Source organism: Condylostylus longicornis, unplaced genomic scaffold (genome assembly GCF_029603195.1).
Source record: "Condylostylus longicornis isolate FDR11 unplaced genomic scaffold, ASM2960319v2 ptg000010l, whole genome shotgun sequence".
Lineage (NCBI taxonomy): Eukaryota > Metazoa > Arthropoda > Insecta > Diptera > Dolichopodidae > Condylostylus > Condylostylus longicornis.
Genome location: NW_026577979.1, coordinates 13785991 through 13804166, shown reverse-complemented (window position 1 = coordinate 13804166; position 18176 = coordinate 13785991). Strand labels below are relative to the sequence as shown.

The window sequence follows — 18176 nt, the reverse complement described above, 5'->3', positions numbered from 1 at the left end:
TTATCATTTGTTGAAGGAGAATATACTACATTTCGTTGGATCTAAACTCGTTTAAGAAACATTCAAAAATCACTTTTCATATTACAAATCTGCGGTTTGCCTACATGTAATTTAAGTACATATAATTGGGTTAGTAACTACTACAATATGGTAGAATAATGATACTGTTTAAAAGATGTCCAAAAATTTCATTGATTGATTTAGTGTTTGAAAAATTTAATCCCCGTTGAATTAACATCTTAAAATATTTATTCAAATTTTTGTCTATGGCAGAAATATAACATTGTATAATTATCTATCACATATAATTTTAATGAAACTTAATCAATCAATACTTCATGAAGTTTTAATATTGCTGGTAATGAAAACAAGACCTCAAAACCTTTTAATAATTCAATTTTCTGCTAAGGTTATATTCAATTTAAATAATTAGAAAACTATTCTTAAACTCGCACGGTAAATCAATATTTTTGAATTAGTATTCCAAAAATTGCAATATATTGAGCATTTTTTATTACAATTATTAATTTTTTGTTTTATTTTTACACAATTATTTTATAATTATTAATGATTTTATGTAATCAAAGCGTAATTAATTACAAAAATCCTTGTTTTTGAAATCGATTTTGCGATTCATAACCACAATATTCACATACACTATAATATTATACGAATTAAGTTATTTATTCTTACTAATTCTACACAAATACATATGAAATTTTCAGAAAATCATTTGAAAAATCATTGTATGTCATATTTTAAGGATTTTCAGCTTAGATAATAATTTTTTACATGTTATAATTTTTGTTCTTTTTTTTTATTTTTAATTTTTAAATTTTTTTTCAAGGACCTCGTGACATTTATAATGTTACTATTTTTAGCAACAAAACTATACAAAAATTCTATATATAAAACAATTTATAAAAATGTCATTTATTCTCTATGCTGACAAAGAAAAGAACCCTTATAATATCATTTTAGTTTCTCTTTTGCAAATCTGCAACAAATAATAAAAAAAAAATGCTTGAAATAATAAAATGAGTAACAAAATTTTCTCATATATAATTTCACTTACTGTTCATTTAACATTACTTTCGCATTTACATAATTCGCCTACAAATATACACTTATTATGTATAATTTTATAGAGAAAAATTTTATACATAACATAATTTTTATGCATAATTTCAATTAATATTTTATTGTTTTTCTTGTTAAAGCAAGCACATCGAATCCTGATGCAAAACGACTTTACGACGATCTACTTAGTAATTATAATAAATTAGTTCGCCCAGTTGTAAATGTTACAGATGCTTTATCAGTTCGTATTAAATTAAAATTATCACAATTAATTGATGTGAATCTAAAAAATCAAATAATGACAACAAATCTTTGGGTAGAACAATCATGGTATGATTATAAATTAAAATGGGAACCAAAAGAATATGGTGGCGTTGAAATGTTACATGTACCATCAGATCATATATGGCGGCCGGATATTGTTCTTTATAATAAGTAAGTTACACATTTTTATTAAATATAGGAAAATGCAAATTTTAATTGTGGTTATATAAAAATTATTTCTAATATAAAATTTATTCATTAAATTTTTAAGCAAATTTTGTATGAGTATGTATGTGTATATGAATGTACCTTGAATAATGGCTGAATACAATGTACTTGTACTTAAGTATGAATTACTTAAGTATGAATTGTGTACAGCTCATTGTAATGCAAAATTATTGATTTTAATGATTATATAATATTATTGAAATAATTTCAATAATGCTGATGATGTTGATGACGAAAAAAAAGACACTTAAAAAATTTTACATGAGAATTTCTATACATCGATGTATGTATGTATGTATGTGGTTATAAAATTTAAGCACATATTATTTTTGAACGTAAAACTTTTATTTTTTTTTTTATTTTTTTTTGTTGGTTTTCCGTAGTTTTTATACTTTTTGTTTTATCATTTAAAAAATTTCCTAAAATAGAAATAATTTTTATTTTTACTAAATAAAATTTTATAACTATATGGTGTACGTGCCGAACACTATTATAAAATTTATACAGGAAGTTTTCAGTATTTTAAAGTGCGGTAGGGCATTAATTTGAAGGAATTGAAATAAATGTAAAATAGCGTCATTTAACCCTTAAAATATACAACCTATATGAACCATAACACTTGTTTTTTAAATGTTTTTAACTTTCACTAAATTTCTCTTATCAACTTTACTAGTTTTTGTATTTCCTGATTGCTTAGTCAGCCCAGCCTGAACTGAAAGTTAAAGAATGGTTCAATTTACCTCGACAGCTTATTTATATTATAATAAATTTAATAATCCATTAAAAAAGCTAATTGGAAGTCATTTACTAACTGATTCAGTTAAGGACTTTAATTTCTGACGGGAACTTTGTTTTATTTACACTACGCCAATATAATCGGAAATTATTACACGCGAAAAAGTATAAGTTTTTCTGTTCCTCCTATTTTATTCTATGTAATGCAGAACCAATTCAATTTAACTCGTCGAAAGAAAGCATCCCTACCCTACATTAGAACATTTCATTTTGTGCTTATGGAACGAATAATTTGAAGGTTGAAAGCCTCTTTAAAGGGCAACATACACAAAAACAAAAAAAAAAAACAGAAAAATTAAAATATAAAACAAAACTTGAAATGTTGCATCCAAAAAAAACAAAATAATTTCATTTTGAATAGAGAACAGTAGTTGATACGAAATAGTTGAAGTACTACAGTGATGGCACAAAAAGAATGTTGAATGAATGTTGAGAGGTGTGAGAAGGATTTTACTATTGACATTGAAGTACATTGTGTGCTCTTTTTTAGTTTTGTTTTTTTGTTTGTTTTTGCGCGTTGCTATTTTTGTTTCTTTTTATCTATTTCGTTCTTCGTCTCTTTATTTTTGTTTATTCGTTTTTGCTTGCTTATTGTAATATTCATTTTGCCTTTTTTTTCATCCTTATTCAAGGATTATTTTTAACGTACTTGTACAGGAAACAAAAAACATTTTTTTTGTTCTTGTTTCTTTTTTTAAATTTTTTTGTCTATACATTGTTCAACAATAATATAGCTACTTATATACTATGTATGTATATACATAATAGGAATTTACATATGTGTAAGCAAAAATTTTTTTATTATTAGGCGGTCTTTAAATTTTTTACTCAATTTAATTTGAATTCATTTTCTTTTCGACTTACTAATAAGTTTTTTTCTTATTGTTTTTCTTTTTATATAAATTTTTGTTTCGTTTATAATTTTATTTTTTGTTTTCTTTGCAACAGTGCCGATGGTAATTTTGAAGTAACACTTGCAACTAAAGCAACTTTAAATTATACAGGACGTGTTGAATGGCGCCCTCCAGCTATTTATAAGAGCTCATGTGAAATTGATGTTGAATATTTTCCATTTGATGAACAAACGTGTGTTATGAAATTTGGTAGTTGGACATACGATGGATTTCAGGTAAATTTTATATATATTATAATAATTTCTATAATTTTAATGAATAGTAAATCCTTTTTCTCATAAATTTAATTTCATATACACACGTTTTTAAATTTATGGTTTTTATTTTATAAAGATAGTGTAGAGATTTCCTACGGAATACTTGAATCTTAAATAAACTGCTGAAGCTTTCACTTGCTTTAAATTTATACATTCAATTCACATTATTTTAATAATAACATAGTTTCATATACGTATATTATATTAATTGTTATATGGTATAACACATACAGGAAAATATTTTTAAATTTATTCTTGTCATTGTTTTTTCATGTTCAACTTATAATCAAACCTGGAAAATGTGCAATTATGTGACATATTGATTAACCATGAGATTTAATTTTAAATCAATTTTCACTACACCTCCTTGTTTATTTAAATTTTTGTATATGTAATTTAATTACACTTTATATGCGTATTATATGCAATTTAAACATGCACCAAGGTAAATTTTTGCAAAACAAAAAAAATTAAAAAAGTAAAAACAGGACAAATATGTGAGTGGTTAAGCGATTGATGTAATTTCATTAATCATATGTGGTTTAAGTAACCACAAGATTGTTTTTTTCATGGAAAATTAAAAAAATAAAAATTTGTTTATCGAGGAATCTACAATATTGTAAAATATACTATAACAGGTATTTTTCATATTGAATATATTTCGCGGTAAAAATTGGTTAAAAATATTCGATAGAAAAACTAATTAACTTAACACTTTTATGTACTATCTGAATACATTGCAATGGATATACTGAATAGGTTTCAAGCTATAAAGCACATTATGTAACTATTATTTTATAATCCATAATAATCAAAATGCACACCATTGTATCTTCTTTCGCAAAGAAAATTAAGAAACAAAGAGCCGCAATTTTGTTAGCAAAATTAAAAATATTTGGAATGGAGTCGAAGCTGTTGTACGAATCATGATGGCAAGCATGAAATAATAATTATTTTTATTTCATTTGTTCATCCTATTTGAAAGAATATAAAGAAAACCTTAATGATGCCCGACATCAAATTTATTTATTAGTCAAAAAGTTGGTAAAATGCATTTTCATTTTTGACATTGTACTATCCGTTTATATTCTAGCGATTCATTCTTTCGCTGTCATTCTATATTACGGAATTTTATAAGTTAATCAATTACGTTATTCTAATTAATTTTCTTTATAAAAAGTAAAGGCAAATTCGTGCAGAATGGTTTTAATAACTGCGTTGTGTAGAATGGTGTAATGTTATGAGAAACACCGTAAGAGTAGTAGATTTAAAACAGAAAATAATTCTTCACGTTTTTAATATGCAAAACCAAACTAAAATTTTTAAAATAAAATATTTATACAAAGTAAAAAAATACTGTCAATTTTATTGACACAATTTTTACCTATATAGAAAATTAGATTTTATTTTCTTCTTTTGTCAATTAAACAGTCACGTTCTGACAATTCACTTTATAAATAAAAATTTTTACAAGAATAAATTGACATTTTTTTCACATAACATTTTATACCAAGAATATTTTTGTCAAAAATTAAAACGATTGAAATTTAAGTTTATTTGGAAAAAGAAAACAGCAAAAACCACAAAAAAATTTTTCACTTGAACTGAAATTCTTAAGCACAAATTATTTATGAAGAATTTACTCTAATTAAAATTTAAAATTTTTATTTCATTTTTTTTTTCATCTTGTCTTGTGTCACATCAAAGAAAATATCATTTAAAGCATGTCAAATCGGTAGAATATGTCTTGTCAAAAAATCCTTATTTAGATCACGTAAGAAATGTATTTTACATGTTGACACAAAAAAAAAATATTTAATTTTCAATATGTACAAATATACTGACGACCTTGATTATAATAAATGGAAGTAGCAGTGCATGTACACATAGCTAATGTTGTTACTACTTTATAAAACTTAGCAATAAAATAAAATATCTACTTGTATTTTATTTGAATAATTTTTAACCTCGTGAAGGTAATTTTAATACAAATTTTACTTTACAATTACTTTCTTTTACTATACATAGATTTTAAATATCCTATGTTTACGATATAAATGTATATGTATGTTCATAAATATTTAAAAAAGTTCACGAAAATAAGTAGTAAATTTCTAAGCGCAAGTAAGAGCTTATAAAATTGATTGTAAAGGATTAAAAATGTTTTCACCTACCTTAACATAATTTTTAATTTTCACCTATTTTAATATTACTAAGAGATTATTTTGAATTTAAATTATACGAGTATAGTGGTATTTAATACAAAGATAGAAGATAGAACAAATTAATATTATTACCATATTATATGTATGTTATATATAGTAGATCTGCTTTATAAAATAAATCCCTATAACTTAACACGAAAATTCTAAAAAATTACTACTAAATTTCAAATTAGCCTCTATGCCATATGTTCAGTAATTTGATGCCACATAGCACTATTTCTTTATATAACATTATATTATTAGGTTCTTATTTAGGACAGTCAAATTAATTTTTCACTAGCCTGAATGAATTATCCCAATGCGAAAACCTTCCGTACCTTCGTAGCAGATTTTTCGATTAGATAACGGTAAATAATCCAATATTACTGAGTTGAAAATTTTATTTTTTTTGTGTGTAACTGAGCCGAGTTCGAAGTTAGACATCCAAGTTTCCAAAATTTATTTTATTAATTATATATAACAATATATAATTATTTGCAATTATTCGCTATTTAAAATTAATTTCCGCAAATATATGACAAAAATATCTAAAATTGCCGATAATCACTGATTATAGTCCAGATTAAAAAATTATGTACAAATCCAACATATTATTCAACATTCTAATAATTTTTTAACTTTTTGACATTAAATATTTACAAAATGAAATACAAAATAACATTGTACTTATAGTCGCCTACGCATATGCAATTTTTTATGAAAATTTGAATATTTCAGTCGAAGGTACAATATTATAATGCACCTCGCATTGCGTACATAGACAATGGCGTATTTATTTTTATTACTCAAAAAACTCTTATATGCATTATATTATAATATAAATGCATGTATATCATATGAAAACAAACTTAGTACATAGTATAACTAAGGTTTTATAAGACCATATTTTAGTTACAAACTCGAATAATAATTTTAAATTTACATAAAAACCAAAATTGAAATTGAAAAATTCATTTTATGACAAGGTAACAAAATTGAAATTTTTTGTTAATTAATTTTCTTTTTAGTTTTTCTAACATATTAAACCAAAATCATCATTACCTAAATATTAAAGCTATGCAAATTGCTGTGCTTTAACCTATATTATATTTTCTTCAAATTTATAAGATGCTCATTTTATTTGTAAAGCAAAAAAAGCTGTCTTTTTTAACAGATTTTAATTAAATATTATTCAAATTTACATTTTGTGAAAATTACCCTCTTAATATAAAAAAAAAAAAACTTGAGACGAAAAAAAAAATTTTATTTTATTTTCTCAACTAAACATTTTTCAAACTTTCCAAAAGCGTTATTATTTATCTTTTTATTATTATTAAAGCACATTTTGTCTTTTAAAATTAAATAAATATGAAATTAAGCATAAAAAATCCAAAACTTTCTACATTCGGAGTTGTTTCATGGCATCACTGGTTCGACTTTGTATTAAAATTTATTTAGATACAAATTGTATATGCGATACGTAAGTGTTTTGTGTGTGTGTGTATCTGTAAAAAAGCATACAATAAAGTTTTAAATTCACAATATTCAAATATTTTGATATTATGTGTAACACCAACCAAATAAATTTAAATAAACATATATGTATAAAATATATTTTATGTATATAGGTACACATATAACTGATAACTTTTGAATCCTTTATTATATCCTTCACATGCATATCTAACATACTTTTAATAGGATAAAGTACAAGAAAAAAAAAAACACAAAATAAATTACAAATTACACCGCCGTCATCTGAAAAGCAAAAATTTTCTTTTCTTCATATTTCACACACAATAATATGACTAAATGTTCTAAAGAGTATAAAAGTTCATCATATATTTATATATAAGTATATATATATGTGAATTCATAATATATAATTAGGTTTATATACATTATTTTATATACATATACCTAAAGGCTTGGAAAGTTCTCGCTTAATAAATATATTCTTAGTTTCTTATCTCTGTTTATGAAAACTCAGTGATCTTTGTAATGATACTGCTGTTAGTGATGATACCTTATATATTATATTCGATATACTTACATATAAACATAATAATTATATTTTTACTTAATGTTTTATGAGTGTATGAATCTATGTGTGTATCATAAATATTATTTTGAATGTGAGCATAGTATGATCAAAAAGTCAGTTTTCTCGTACTTTCTAATAATGAATATACATACTTTCTATTTGACCGAATCATAAATCTCTAATAACGATTCAGTTTACTGTTAATTACGTAGACAATTTTCAACATGTCACTGAAAAAAAATAGAGCTTCTCGAAAACTTTCGAACAATAAGCAGCAAATCCGGATCAGTTTTAGGTATGTTATTAGATATGAGCATGTTCTTTCTGTGATAGCTAAACACTCCAGTAGAAGATCTTCCTCATTTGCAATAGAATACAATTCTGAATAACAAAATATATATATCGGGTTGCATGTATTCCTTCCGTGTTGCTACAATCGTTGTAACAAATTGAATATAGATCCTATATGAAACAAATAACAACTTTGCTTTATAATCGGAGCATTTATATTTTGTAAAAACGTATTCTGGTAAATGTTAGAAATATACATATGCATGTATATGTACCCATATTTTTTTTTTCGAAAATTGTGCATTGAAATTGGTATTTATATATTTAACAATATATCGAAATTATACGGTCACAAATAAGAAATCAAAGTCCTGGAATGAAAAATCATGGTACAATGTTTCAAAAATTTGATCTTTTGATTTTCAACTATTTTCATATATGTATATACATGCGAACATTGATAAAACTGTAAGCAGATAAAATTGCTAAGGTACTTTTGGGCCTCCCAGTAATAACTTGAAGGATAAGTATATCCGGTAAACGGAAGAAAATAAATATTAAAAAGAGTTTTTTTTTTCTTCTAATATTCAAAATGATTAAAACAACTGTTTACTGCTTATTTATTTAATTTAAGTAACCGTAAAAGAGAATTTAGATACATTCTTAACATTTACGTGTATAAAAATAGCAACACATAAGTGTACTTAAACATTGTTTTGACGCGCATATAAAATATTTATACATCTTACCGCGAATGTCCGCGCAAAGTTAATGAATAAATCTTCAGGTAATATTTATTTTAAAATAAAGTCTTCCAAATATACGTGTATAATATGAAGCGAACAGAACTCAAACAAAAGTTCTTTTTTCGCTTGTAAAACGAAAAAATAATTCTAAATATAATAAAAAGTGTATGAAATTTATTCATTATCAGCTTTAAGAAAATTACTACGAATCGCATCTCAAATGCTGTATAATATCTTGTTAAATCTACTCGTTTTATTATAAAATATGTCACCTATAATTAAAATTAATAATTAAATAAGAGACAAACACATCTATTTTGAGTAAATCGGGTACAAAGTCAATTGTAATTTATACCTTTACCATTCTAGATCCAGACTTATCTGGCTAATTAAGGTGAGTGTTTGACGTTCAAAATTTGATGCATTATTTTAAACCTAGGCCTAAAGGGGTTGGGGCTAAAGGTGCCAATCTCTTTAAACTTATCAAAAATATGAAATAGTCACATATTCTAAGAGAATGTTATTTAAAAATCTTGGATTTAAAGATGCAGTTCGTATATGTGTACTGATATAAAAATAACTGTATAAATATCTATGTATATGTACTGTATAAAAATTTTATATTATACATACACACATGTATACGCTTATATACAGTATTATTATTACACATAAGTAGGTGTTATTTACCCGACATAAGAAAATTTCTTTATATGAAAAAACTTTCTGTATTTGAAAATGGAAAAAGTTTTCATAAAGTTTTCAATTTCTTGTGTTTTTTTTTCTTTTTTAATTTTCTTTTTCTCTCGCATTTAACAGACACATGTATGCGTGTGTGTTATGTAAATATGAACATGTGTAAATATTTTGTATATATATTCTACTACAAGATTTCTCAAAAGTAGCTATCCTGTCTGCATTCATTATTTTATATTTAGAATCTCATTCATACCATAAAACCATCCTAAGGTTCTTAATTTTATTTGAAATACTTATTAATTTAAAAAGATATCATTTCTGTAATTTTTTAAAAAGAATAAATGAATACAAGTTCAAAATGAACAAAAAAAACTCAGACAACAATAAATGTCTGAACTCCAATCTCAGAAAACAGTTGGGAAAAAGGAGGCTGAATATAAGAAACGCCATCAACATAAGTTCAACTCATTGTACGAGTGATTTAAGATTGGACTGCAATAAGAAGTATTGCAGTAAGCAGCACAATACAATTGTTATGAAAAAACACTCTTTTTCCTAATGCTTTAATGAGCATTAGCAGACCTTGTGCTGTGCTTTTGGGCCTACAAAAAAGCTACTGAAAGCTACTAATCAAATTCGAAAAAAGTTTTTTTTTTAATAAGTCGAGCTTGCATTTTTAGGAGAACAGAACTACTCAGGCGTAATAGTTCTAAAATAGAACTATTTTATAGAATCATAAAGTATTTGGTTATACAAAAAGCGGTTTTATTATCATTATAATTCTCTGTAAAATTATTATTTGAAGGTTTACTAGAATTCCCTAACGTGCAGTATAATTTGTTTTCTTTCCAAACCAAATCTGAATTTTTTTAATATAAATGTGATCTAGAAACCATAGGAAATAAATTAGATACGTCTTCATTTAGAACAGATATGGAAAATTGAGCGTATTTTATTTCACTCGCCAGAACATTTGAACAATCCTGTACAATCGTACACATAAATATGTACATATATTTTTCTTTATAAGCATATTAAATATTTACATATAAAAGAAACCCTATATACATATTAATAATCATTTGTATAATTCCTTTATAAACCAAAAGGAATAAAAATAAAAACAATATAGCAAAATAAGAAATTTAAAGATAAAGACAGTTTTAAAACTAATATAATTAAGAATAAGAAACCAAAATGTAAAAAAGTTATTTTCTTTATGCCAGTTAATATTATTATTTACGTGTTACATGATATTGATTGCATATAATGATAAGAAAATGAGTTCTGTATGAGTTTTGCATGAGTTCTGTATGAGTTCTTGTATGAGAGTGTAATTATGATAATTTCTAAAAGCGTTTTATATGCACGCATTAATATAGAAATGGAATAATTAAACAAATTATTTTTGTTATTTTTTTCTATTTTTTCTCAAAGAAAACTTTTTCTTTTTAAAAAATTTTTGTATAAATTTCGAAAATTATGAAAAATGGTTTAGTTTTGCAAATAGTTAAAGATATAAAATAAAAAATTTATTATTTTAAAATTCAAAAAATTTTTTCTATAAATTAATTAAAAATTATACGTGTATACAATATTTTCGCAGAGTCTGATACAAGGATGTTCAATCTACGGTACGTAGCTTGAATCCGATCGTTATAATGTATTTTATTAGGTACTGGAAAACTTTTCAAAATAACATTGATTATCCAAAATAGCTTTCATAGTGAAGAAGTGCTCAAATCAGAATTAGACCTTAAAAATACTTGGAAAAATTTTTGGAATAAATAAAATCAAAGTTGGAAAAAGCGTGTTTAAAATAATGAACAAAAACGGTCATGAAATCATTCTCACATTTGTGTTGCCTATTATTCTACGATCATATTTCTATACGATAAAATTTTGCAACAGTTTTGTTCTACAGGTGCGACATACAAATTACTATGTGGATATTTATATATTTATATACAATAAAAACCATAAACTTTCCATCAAAAGTTTTAATTTAATAAATTGATAAACTAACGACTTTCAAGGTAATAGAAATTTCTATGCTTGATAACTTAAAGAAAACATTTGTGGTAGTTTTCAAAATTTATCTTTGAAACACAATATTATAAGCCGAACATCTATAAGGTCTTGTAGTCAAAGAACTTTTAAGATAAAGTAAATAAATTTTATGAATCAAGCGGTTACAATGAAAAAATTTAATTTATTCAAATCCCGATTTTAATTCTTATAAATTTAAACTATCCAAAATATTGTCTAAAGGGTAAATTTTATTTTACATTTTAGTATTAAATATTTCATTTTAAAATTCACAAATTACATAATATATTTGAAACTTACAAAGAAATATGTTACCCTAAAATATTTAATATCAAACTGATGGCCAATATAGAATCTTACACATAGTACTGCCACATACTCGTATATAAAACCAAATATCTTAATTTTTTTTAAATGAAATCTTCATTTTGAAGATTTGATGAAAAAAATCTTGAAGAGCCTTTCGAGATCTTCAATTAAAATTCAAATGAAAAAAGTAGCAAGCCAAAATATCACGATTTCAATTCTGAACAAACCAGACACCAAACAGAACAAAAACTAATGATATGCACATTATGCCTTGAATCATAAAGAAAAATTTAAAGAAGGCAATTTGCAGAAAATCTTACCTTTAATTTCTATAACGGCACGGAAATATAGCGAAGAATTAAAGAAGCTTATCACTCTTTTTAGTTGCATCCTATCCTTATCCTTCTTATGCAAGTATTTTACTATAGTGCTAGTAGTATTATAGTAAAAACTTAATTCGAAATTCGTCAGACCTGTAAAAATTATTATAAAATCATAAATAAGTATAGAAAGGAAAATAACTCAATTATATTAAATTTTTAATTTATTTACTCATTAATAAAAAAAAACGAGTTAATTAGAAAATTTCTTGGAAATTTATTTTATATGTTTCTCATCTGTGAATTTAATGCGTTCTAATTAATTAGAATTCAGAGAAACAGAACTTTGTTTTTCGTAGTAAGAGCAAATACATACGAATACCGTGTAAATTTTTACAACAATTTCAAAATATTTTAAATATTAAAGTTGAAAAGAAAACCATCCTTTAAAAATATTTTAATGTTATTAATTTAAAAATAATTGAATATAAAATCAATTTGCAAAAAAAGAAAAAATAAAATACAAAATGAACAAATTAGAATTATTCAAATTTTTACTTGCTTGCTCTCTTTTCTTCAAACTTATTAACACTCTAAATGTAAGATAACTAAAAAAATTCGTTTTATATTATTTTTAACCCCAAAATTTTTTTGTTTTTTTTCTTGGTTGGATGACCTTGAATTCTATCACTTAAAATCCTTTATTATAACCTTCATTCTCTTCAAGTTTATTTTTTTTTTTGATATTTTTTTTTTACTATTCGCGAAAATTTTGTTACATCATCGCGAACAAAACCATGCACAAACAGAACTTAAAAAAAAAAAATAGACAAATAAAATATTATAAGTACATCTGAGTACATAATATGTGTGTATGTAATTTATAATATTTAAGTACATACATGTGTACATGATAAAAGTAGCAATTTATTTAAAATTCATATCACGTTATTCGTAAAAATTTTTGAATTTATTTAAATTATTTTTATGAAAGCATTCTAAAGAACATCAAATAAATTATGCAGATTATAAATAACTAAGTAAGCATCATATTTTAACTTGTATTATTGTAAATAAAAGATTTTTTTTTTTTTTCAAATTTACAATTTACTTTTACACGAATAAGGACATTTTATATAAAAGGAGTGTGTGTATGTGTATTATAGGTGTATGTAAAATTGATAGAAAAATATTATGAAAAAATTTTAGTTGTTTTTTTTTTGTATTTTGCTTTCCAGATTTAATAGGAAAATATTATTTATTTTTTTATTGTTTTTTCTACTTTTTGTTTTTGTATTAAAATCACTTAGAAGTATTCTATTAAAATTCAAGTAATTTGTATATATATATACCTGCAGGTTCATAATAAAGAATATTATGAGTAGGTACAATAATGCTCTTTTATGCGTAAACTAAATTTATTTTGTTCTTAGTTAAAATGATAGCCAAATGGCGTAAATAATATAAAAATCAAAGCAAGAATATTGATTATATTAATTTAATTATAATGAAAAGATATCAATAATATTATTAGCGCCTACACAAGCATTAGAATAAGTAAATTGAGTAATGTGAAAAAGAAGTAAATCAAATATTCTAAGTACTTCCAAATTAAAATTATGAGTGTAAGAAATTTATACAAGAATTTTCTTTGCAAGCGAGAGGGTGATCTCATCTTTTTGAAAATTTTACAAAGAGTTTTTAAAATTTACTTTCTTCTATGCTCCGACTAATGAAATTTCGAATAGAAATAAGTTCTGAAGCTAAGCCAAATCATATACTAGAGCAATAAAATTGTAGCAGAAAATATATTAAAAGTCTATTCCCTCTAAACGACCAATAAAATTAACTATTATTTTAAAGTCGTTCTTTTCACAAAATTTTTTATAATGTTTTTTTTTTTCTAAGAAGAAAAATTTCAAAAATCAAAAAATTATAACAGCTTTCCTATGTTAATAAATATTTTTTTATATTTATTATAAGTACCCCTGAAAGTATGCAATGCGTTTATATTTTATGATACAAGAATATTTTGTAATATGAATTTAATTTTGGCATAATAAATAAAAGATGAAAAAAAAATAGCTTTAACTATAGTTTTTTTATGTTTTTAATAAAATTTAAAAGAAAATTTGTACCACTTCACAACCCATTCAGAAAAATTTATTTATACTCTAATAACAATCAATAGCATCAACTTTTCAATCTTCTTTCTTTCTCTACATTATATTTACAAATCTTAAGCCAACAATTAATCAAAAGAAATTTAGCTTAAACATTTGTACAAAATCGCAAACAATCATTATAATTCTTAAAACTTTATAAAATTTCTATTGAGTTTTATAAAGGATTTCGTACAATTTTTTATATAAAAAAAAATGTTTTAATAATGAAAACATAAAAATAATTTTTTTTTTTTTGCCTTTTTCTTTTGTGTTGCAAAAACTTCTTTGTTAAGTAGTTTCGGACAAATATAATCGACTGATAAAATGATTATGCATAAATAAATTTCTTTTACGTTTGTAAGGTGTAAATAACAATCTAAAATACAAAAATATTCTTATATTATAAGCAGTTACTTAATTTAGTTAACAAAAAAACATTTAGGTTTTGTTAGAACAAAAAATTATTTTTTTTTTAAATGATCAGTTACAATCATCAGTTACAAGAAATAAGACTCACTAATAAAAAAGTGTTATACAATATTTGTAAGAATACCGAAATATTCAATAAATTTCGAAATATATAGCAGAAGAAAGACGAAAATTTAAGAAAAATACTGCGTAACTATCTTGTAATATAATTTAAGAGAATCTTGTAATTGTAATATTAAATGTCAATATTACCTTACAGAGATCTAATGTTTTTCTGATTTCGTAAACTTTTAAACCACAAACTTAATATCCAAGTGTTAATATCTATGCGTTCATTATTCCTACTACTTTTAAATACTCCTATTACTTTCCTACTCTTAATACTTTTGAAAATTTAATTATTGACGAGATCAAAATCTAGATTGTTAACAGTAATCTCGAAGAAGCTTTAGCCCATAAAACTCAATTATACTAAAAAATATTGCATAAATAGTCCATTGCAGTTTACTATTCTTCAACTTCGTACAAAGTTAACCACAATAAAGTTTTTCCTGGTGACATCTTACGGTAGACATTATTCTCATAAATTTTTAACATTGTGTTACTTTGAATGAAAAGAATATCTTGTATTTTGTTATTACTTAAAGTAGATGTCACCACTCGTCACCACTCTTTAAATGTGGTGTAGATGTCATTGAATCCTTCAATGGTTTGTTCTTCAATTATTTTGTTCTCTTTTCTTTTTATTCCTGAACACTTATTATTTTCTTAAAGACATAAAGTGGATTAAAGGCTTAAGCATTAAATTGGATTTGGTTTTTTCTTTTTTTTTTTATTTTCGATTAAGTTTTGTAACAAATAAATGTTAGAATGTTTGAATAACAGAATAACAGAATGTTTGTTATGTACCAGAACGTCTTACTTATTTACTTTTATTTATTTATGTAAGTATGAAAAGAAAATTTGCTCATATCATGTTGGCTAAAATTTATGTACATATTTTTATTTATCCTAATACACACATTGCTTGTACATACACATTACTTATTTACAGTATTAATGTACATAATTTGTTTTTGTTTTTCATATTTATTTTCTTGGGATCTTGTTAAGATGAAGTTTTGTTTTTCTTTTCACTTTCAGGTGGATTTAAGGCATATCGATGAAGTAAATGGTACAAATGTAGTTGATATTGGTGTTGATCTTTCTGAATTTTATAAATCAGTTGAATGGGATATATTAGAAGTTCCTGCTGTACGGTAAGTTAAAAAGAATAAAAATTATATATTTTCTTGCAATATTTAATCGTAAATAAAATTAATTTTATTATTTTTATTGAAATTAATTTTAAAAATATCAAAGTATATATATTTTGAAATTTAATATTAAACAAATTAAGTCGAAAATAATAGTTAGTAGCTTCTCACGGTTAAAGATGTTAGAAGTAAGAGACTTCAAAATTTCATAAGCAAATTTTACGTAATGGTAAAATACTGATACAAAATTGAAGTTTGGATGTAAATTCAATTAATTGTTACTTCGAACTTGTTTCGATAATTGGGTTTATGAAGGAAAGCCATATTCCCACCCTGAACCAAGACCATTTTTTAAATCACGTATTACTGCTACTATTTTTTTTTTACAATTATAAGAGAAATAAAAACATGCTTAAAATCTTAGACTTGGCACAATTTACTAAGGCAAAAGAACCTTTTTAAAAAATTAAAAAAATCCATTGAATTCTTAAATTGACTTGATTACTTAATCAACTTTTCTAACTTAGCAATAGTAAACAAATTTAATGTCCATAAAAATTTTATCATTTATCATATACAAACAAATATCTAATAATTACATTATATTTATGGTAGGGACTTAATCCTTGAATGAATATATTTTACAACGTCTACGTACATTTTAAAAATATTAAAAAAATTCTATAAAATGGGGGTACCCTCATTGATTGTAATTTGAATTTTAATAGTTCATATTAATATTTTATATTCAAATTTTAGAATTTGCTTCCCAAAAATTTGCATAGTAATATAAATATGGTCCAAATATTAAACTCAATTCATTTGGAATTTAATAATTCAAGAAATTATGATTTAATTAAAATAAAATAATTTTAAATTGTTAATATTGGTATTAAGTTATAAATAAAGTTATTGTCGGTTTATAAGAGGAAAATTAAATTTTAAACTTTATGAGTAAATAAATCTTAAAATGTTTTATAAATAGTTTCAATTTTTAATACCCTTAAAACACTTAGTGGCCAAACAGACATGCAATTTTTAGTTTTGCAATTACAATTACTCCTTGATTGTAAAATGGTAGTGCGTACATCTTAGCAACTGAACTATTGCACCAATGCAAGTCAATCAAGTTAAATAAAAACTGCAAACCGTTTGTGAAAAATTATAAACTTCTTTATTGCTTAGTTACATGCAATAATACTTAAACACAAATCTATGGAATACAAATAAGCAATCAAACAGTCGAAAAACTAAAAATTGCATGTCTGTCTAAGACCTTAACATTTTGTGCTGAAATATAATAATAATATGCACAATTTCACATTACTGATTGGAAAAGTAATTTTTCAGTAAAAACTACATTACGCTTAGACGAAAACTCAAACATGTTTCATGGTACACTGCAATTTTTTACGCAATCAGTTTGAAAATACTATTAATAAGATATCAGTATCAGGAAGGACAAAATTTTAGCAATTTGAAACAATATTAATAATGAAAATTGTTTTTGAAAAAATATCAAAAATTTATAATGAAAAGTTTGTTAGTCATATTTTGATTTCAGCACCTTCAAGTGTAAAATCAAAAACCAAAATTGTAAATCGAAAATTATATTTTGTTTAAAATTTCGAAAAATCCGATTTAATTGATTGGAAAAATCCGTAAGAACATTTATTAATTTTCTCATTGAAAGAAAAAGCATAAGAAAATCAACTCATAAAGGTAATTTATAAAAACAACTGTCTAGAACTTTGAGAATGTAAAACTTTTTTTATTAAAAAAGTAGCCGTTTATTAAAGTTATGATTTTTGTAAGGGTAATTTGTAAAATTTTAAATGTCACTGCAAGAAAACTTAACAAGATTTTGAAAAAATTTTTCAATTTTTCATTATATTTATTTTTTGCCTAAAAAGAGCAATTCAAATATCAGAAATCTGATATTGTATTCCCCCTATATCGCGAGCATATTGTTTTTGTTCAACAGTCATCTTAATTTCCTCATACTCAAATATCAAAAAACTAACATTTACATAATATGTCGCATATCATTCACAAAGAAAGTATTTTACGAAGAAAAATTTTTCTTTATCAGATTACGTTCCTTATACACACATTTCTAAATAAAA

General features: G+C 23.8%; 1 protein-coding gene across 1 annotated transcript in view; it reads left to right on the top strand.

The window, feature by feature from the left end:
- LOC129618734 (acetylcholine receptor subunit alpha-like) overlaps positions 1–18176 on the top strand; it is a 108477-nt gene that overhangs the window by 34180 nt on the left and 56121 nt on the right. The window contains exons 2-4 of the mRNA XM_055533694.1: positions 1221–1515; positions 3316–3496; positions 15938–16053. Coding sequence (XP_055389669.1) covers positions 1221–1515; positions 3316–3496; positions 15938–16053 — 592 coding nt within the window. The remainder of the gene's footprint in view (positions 1–1220; positions 1516–3315; positions 3497–15937; positions 16054–18176) is intronic.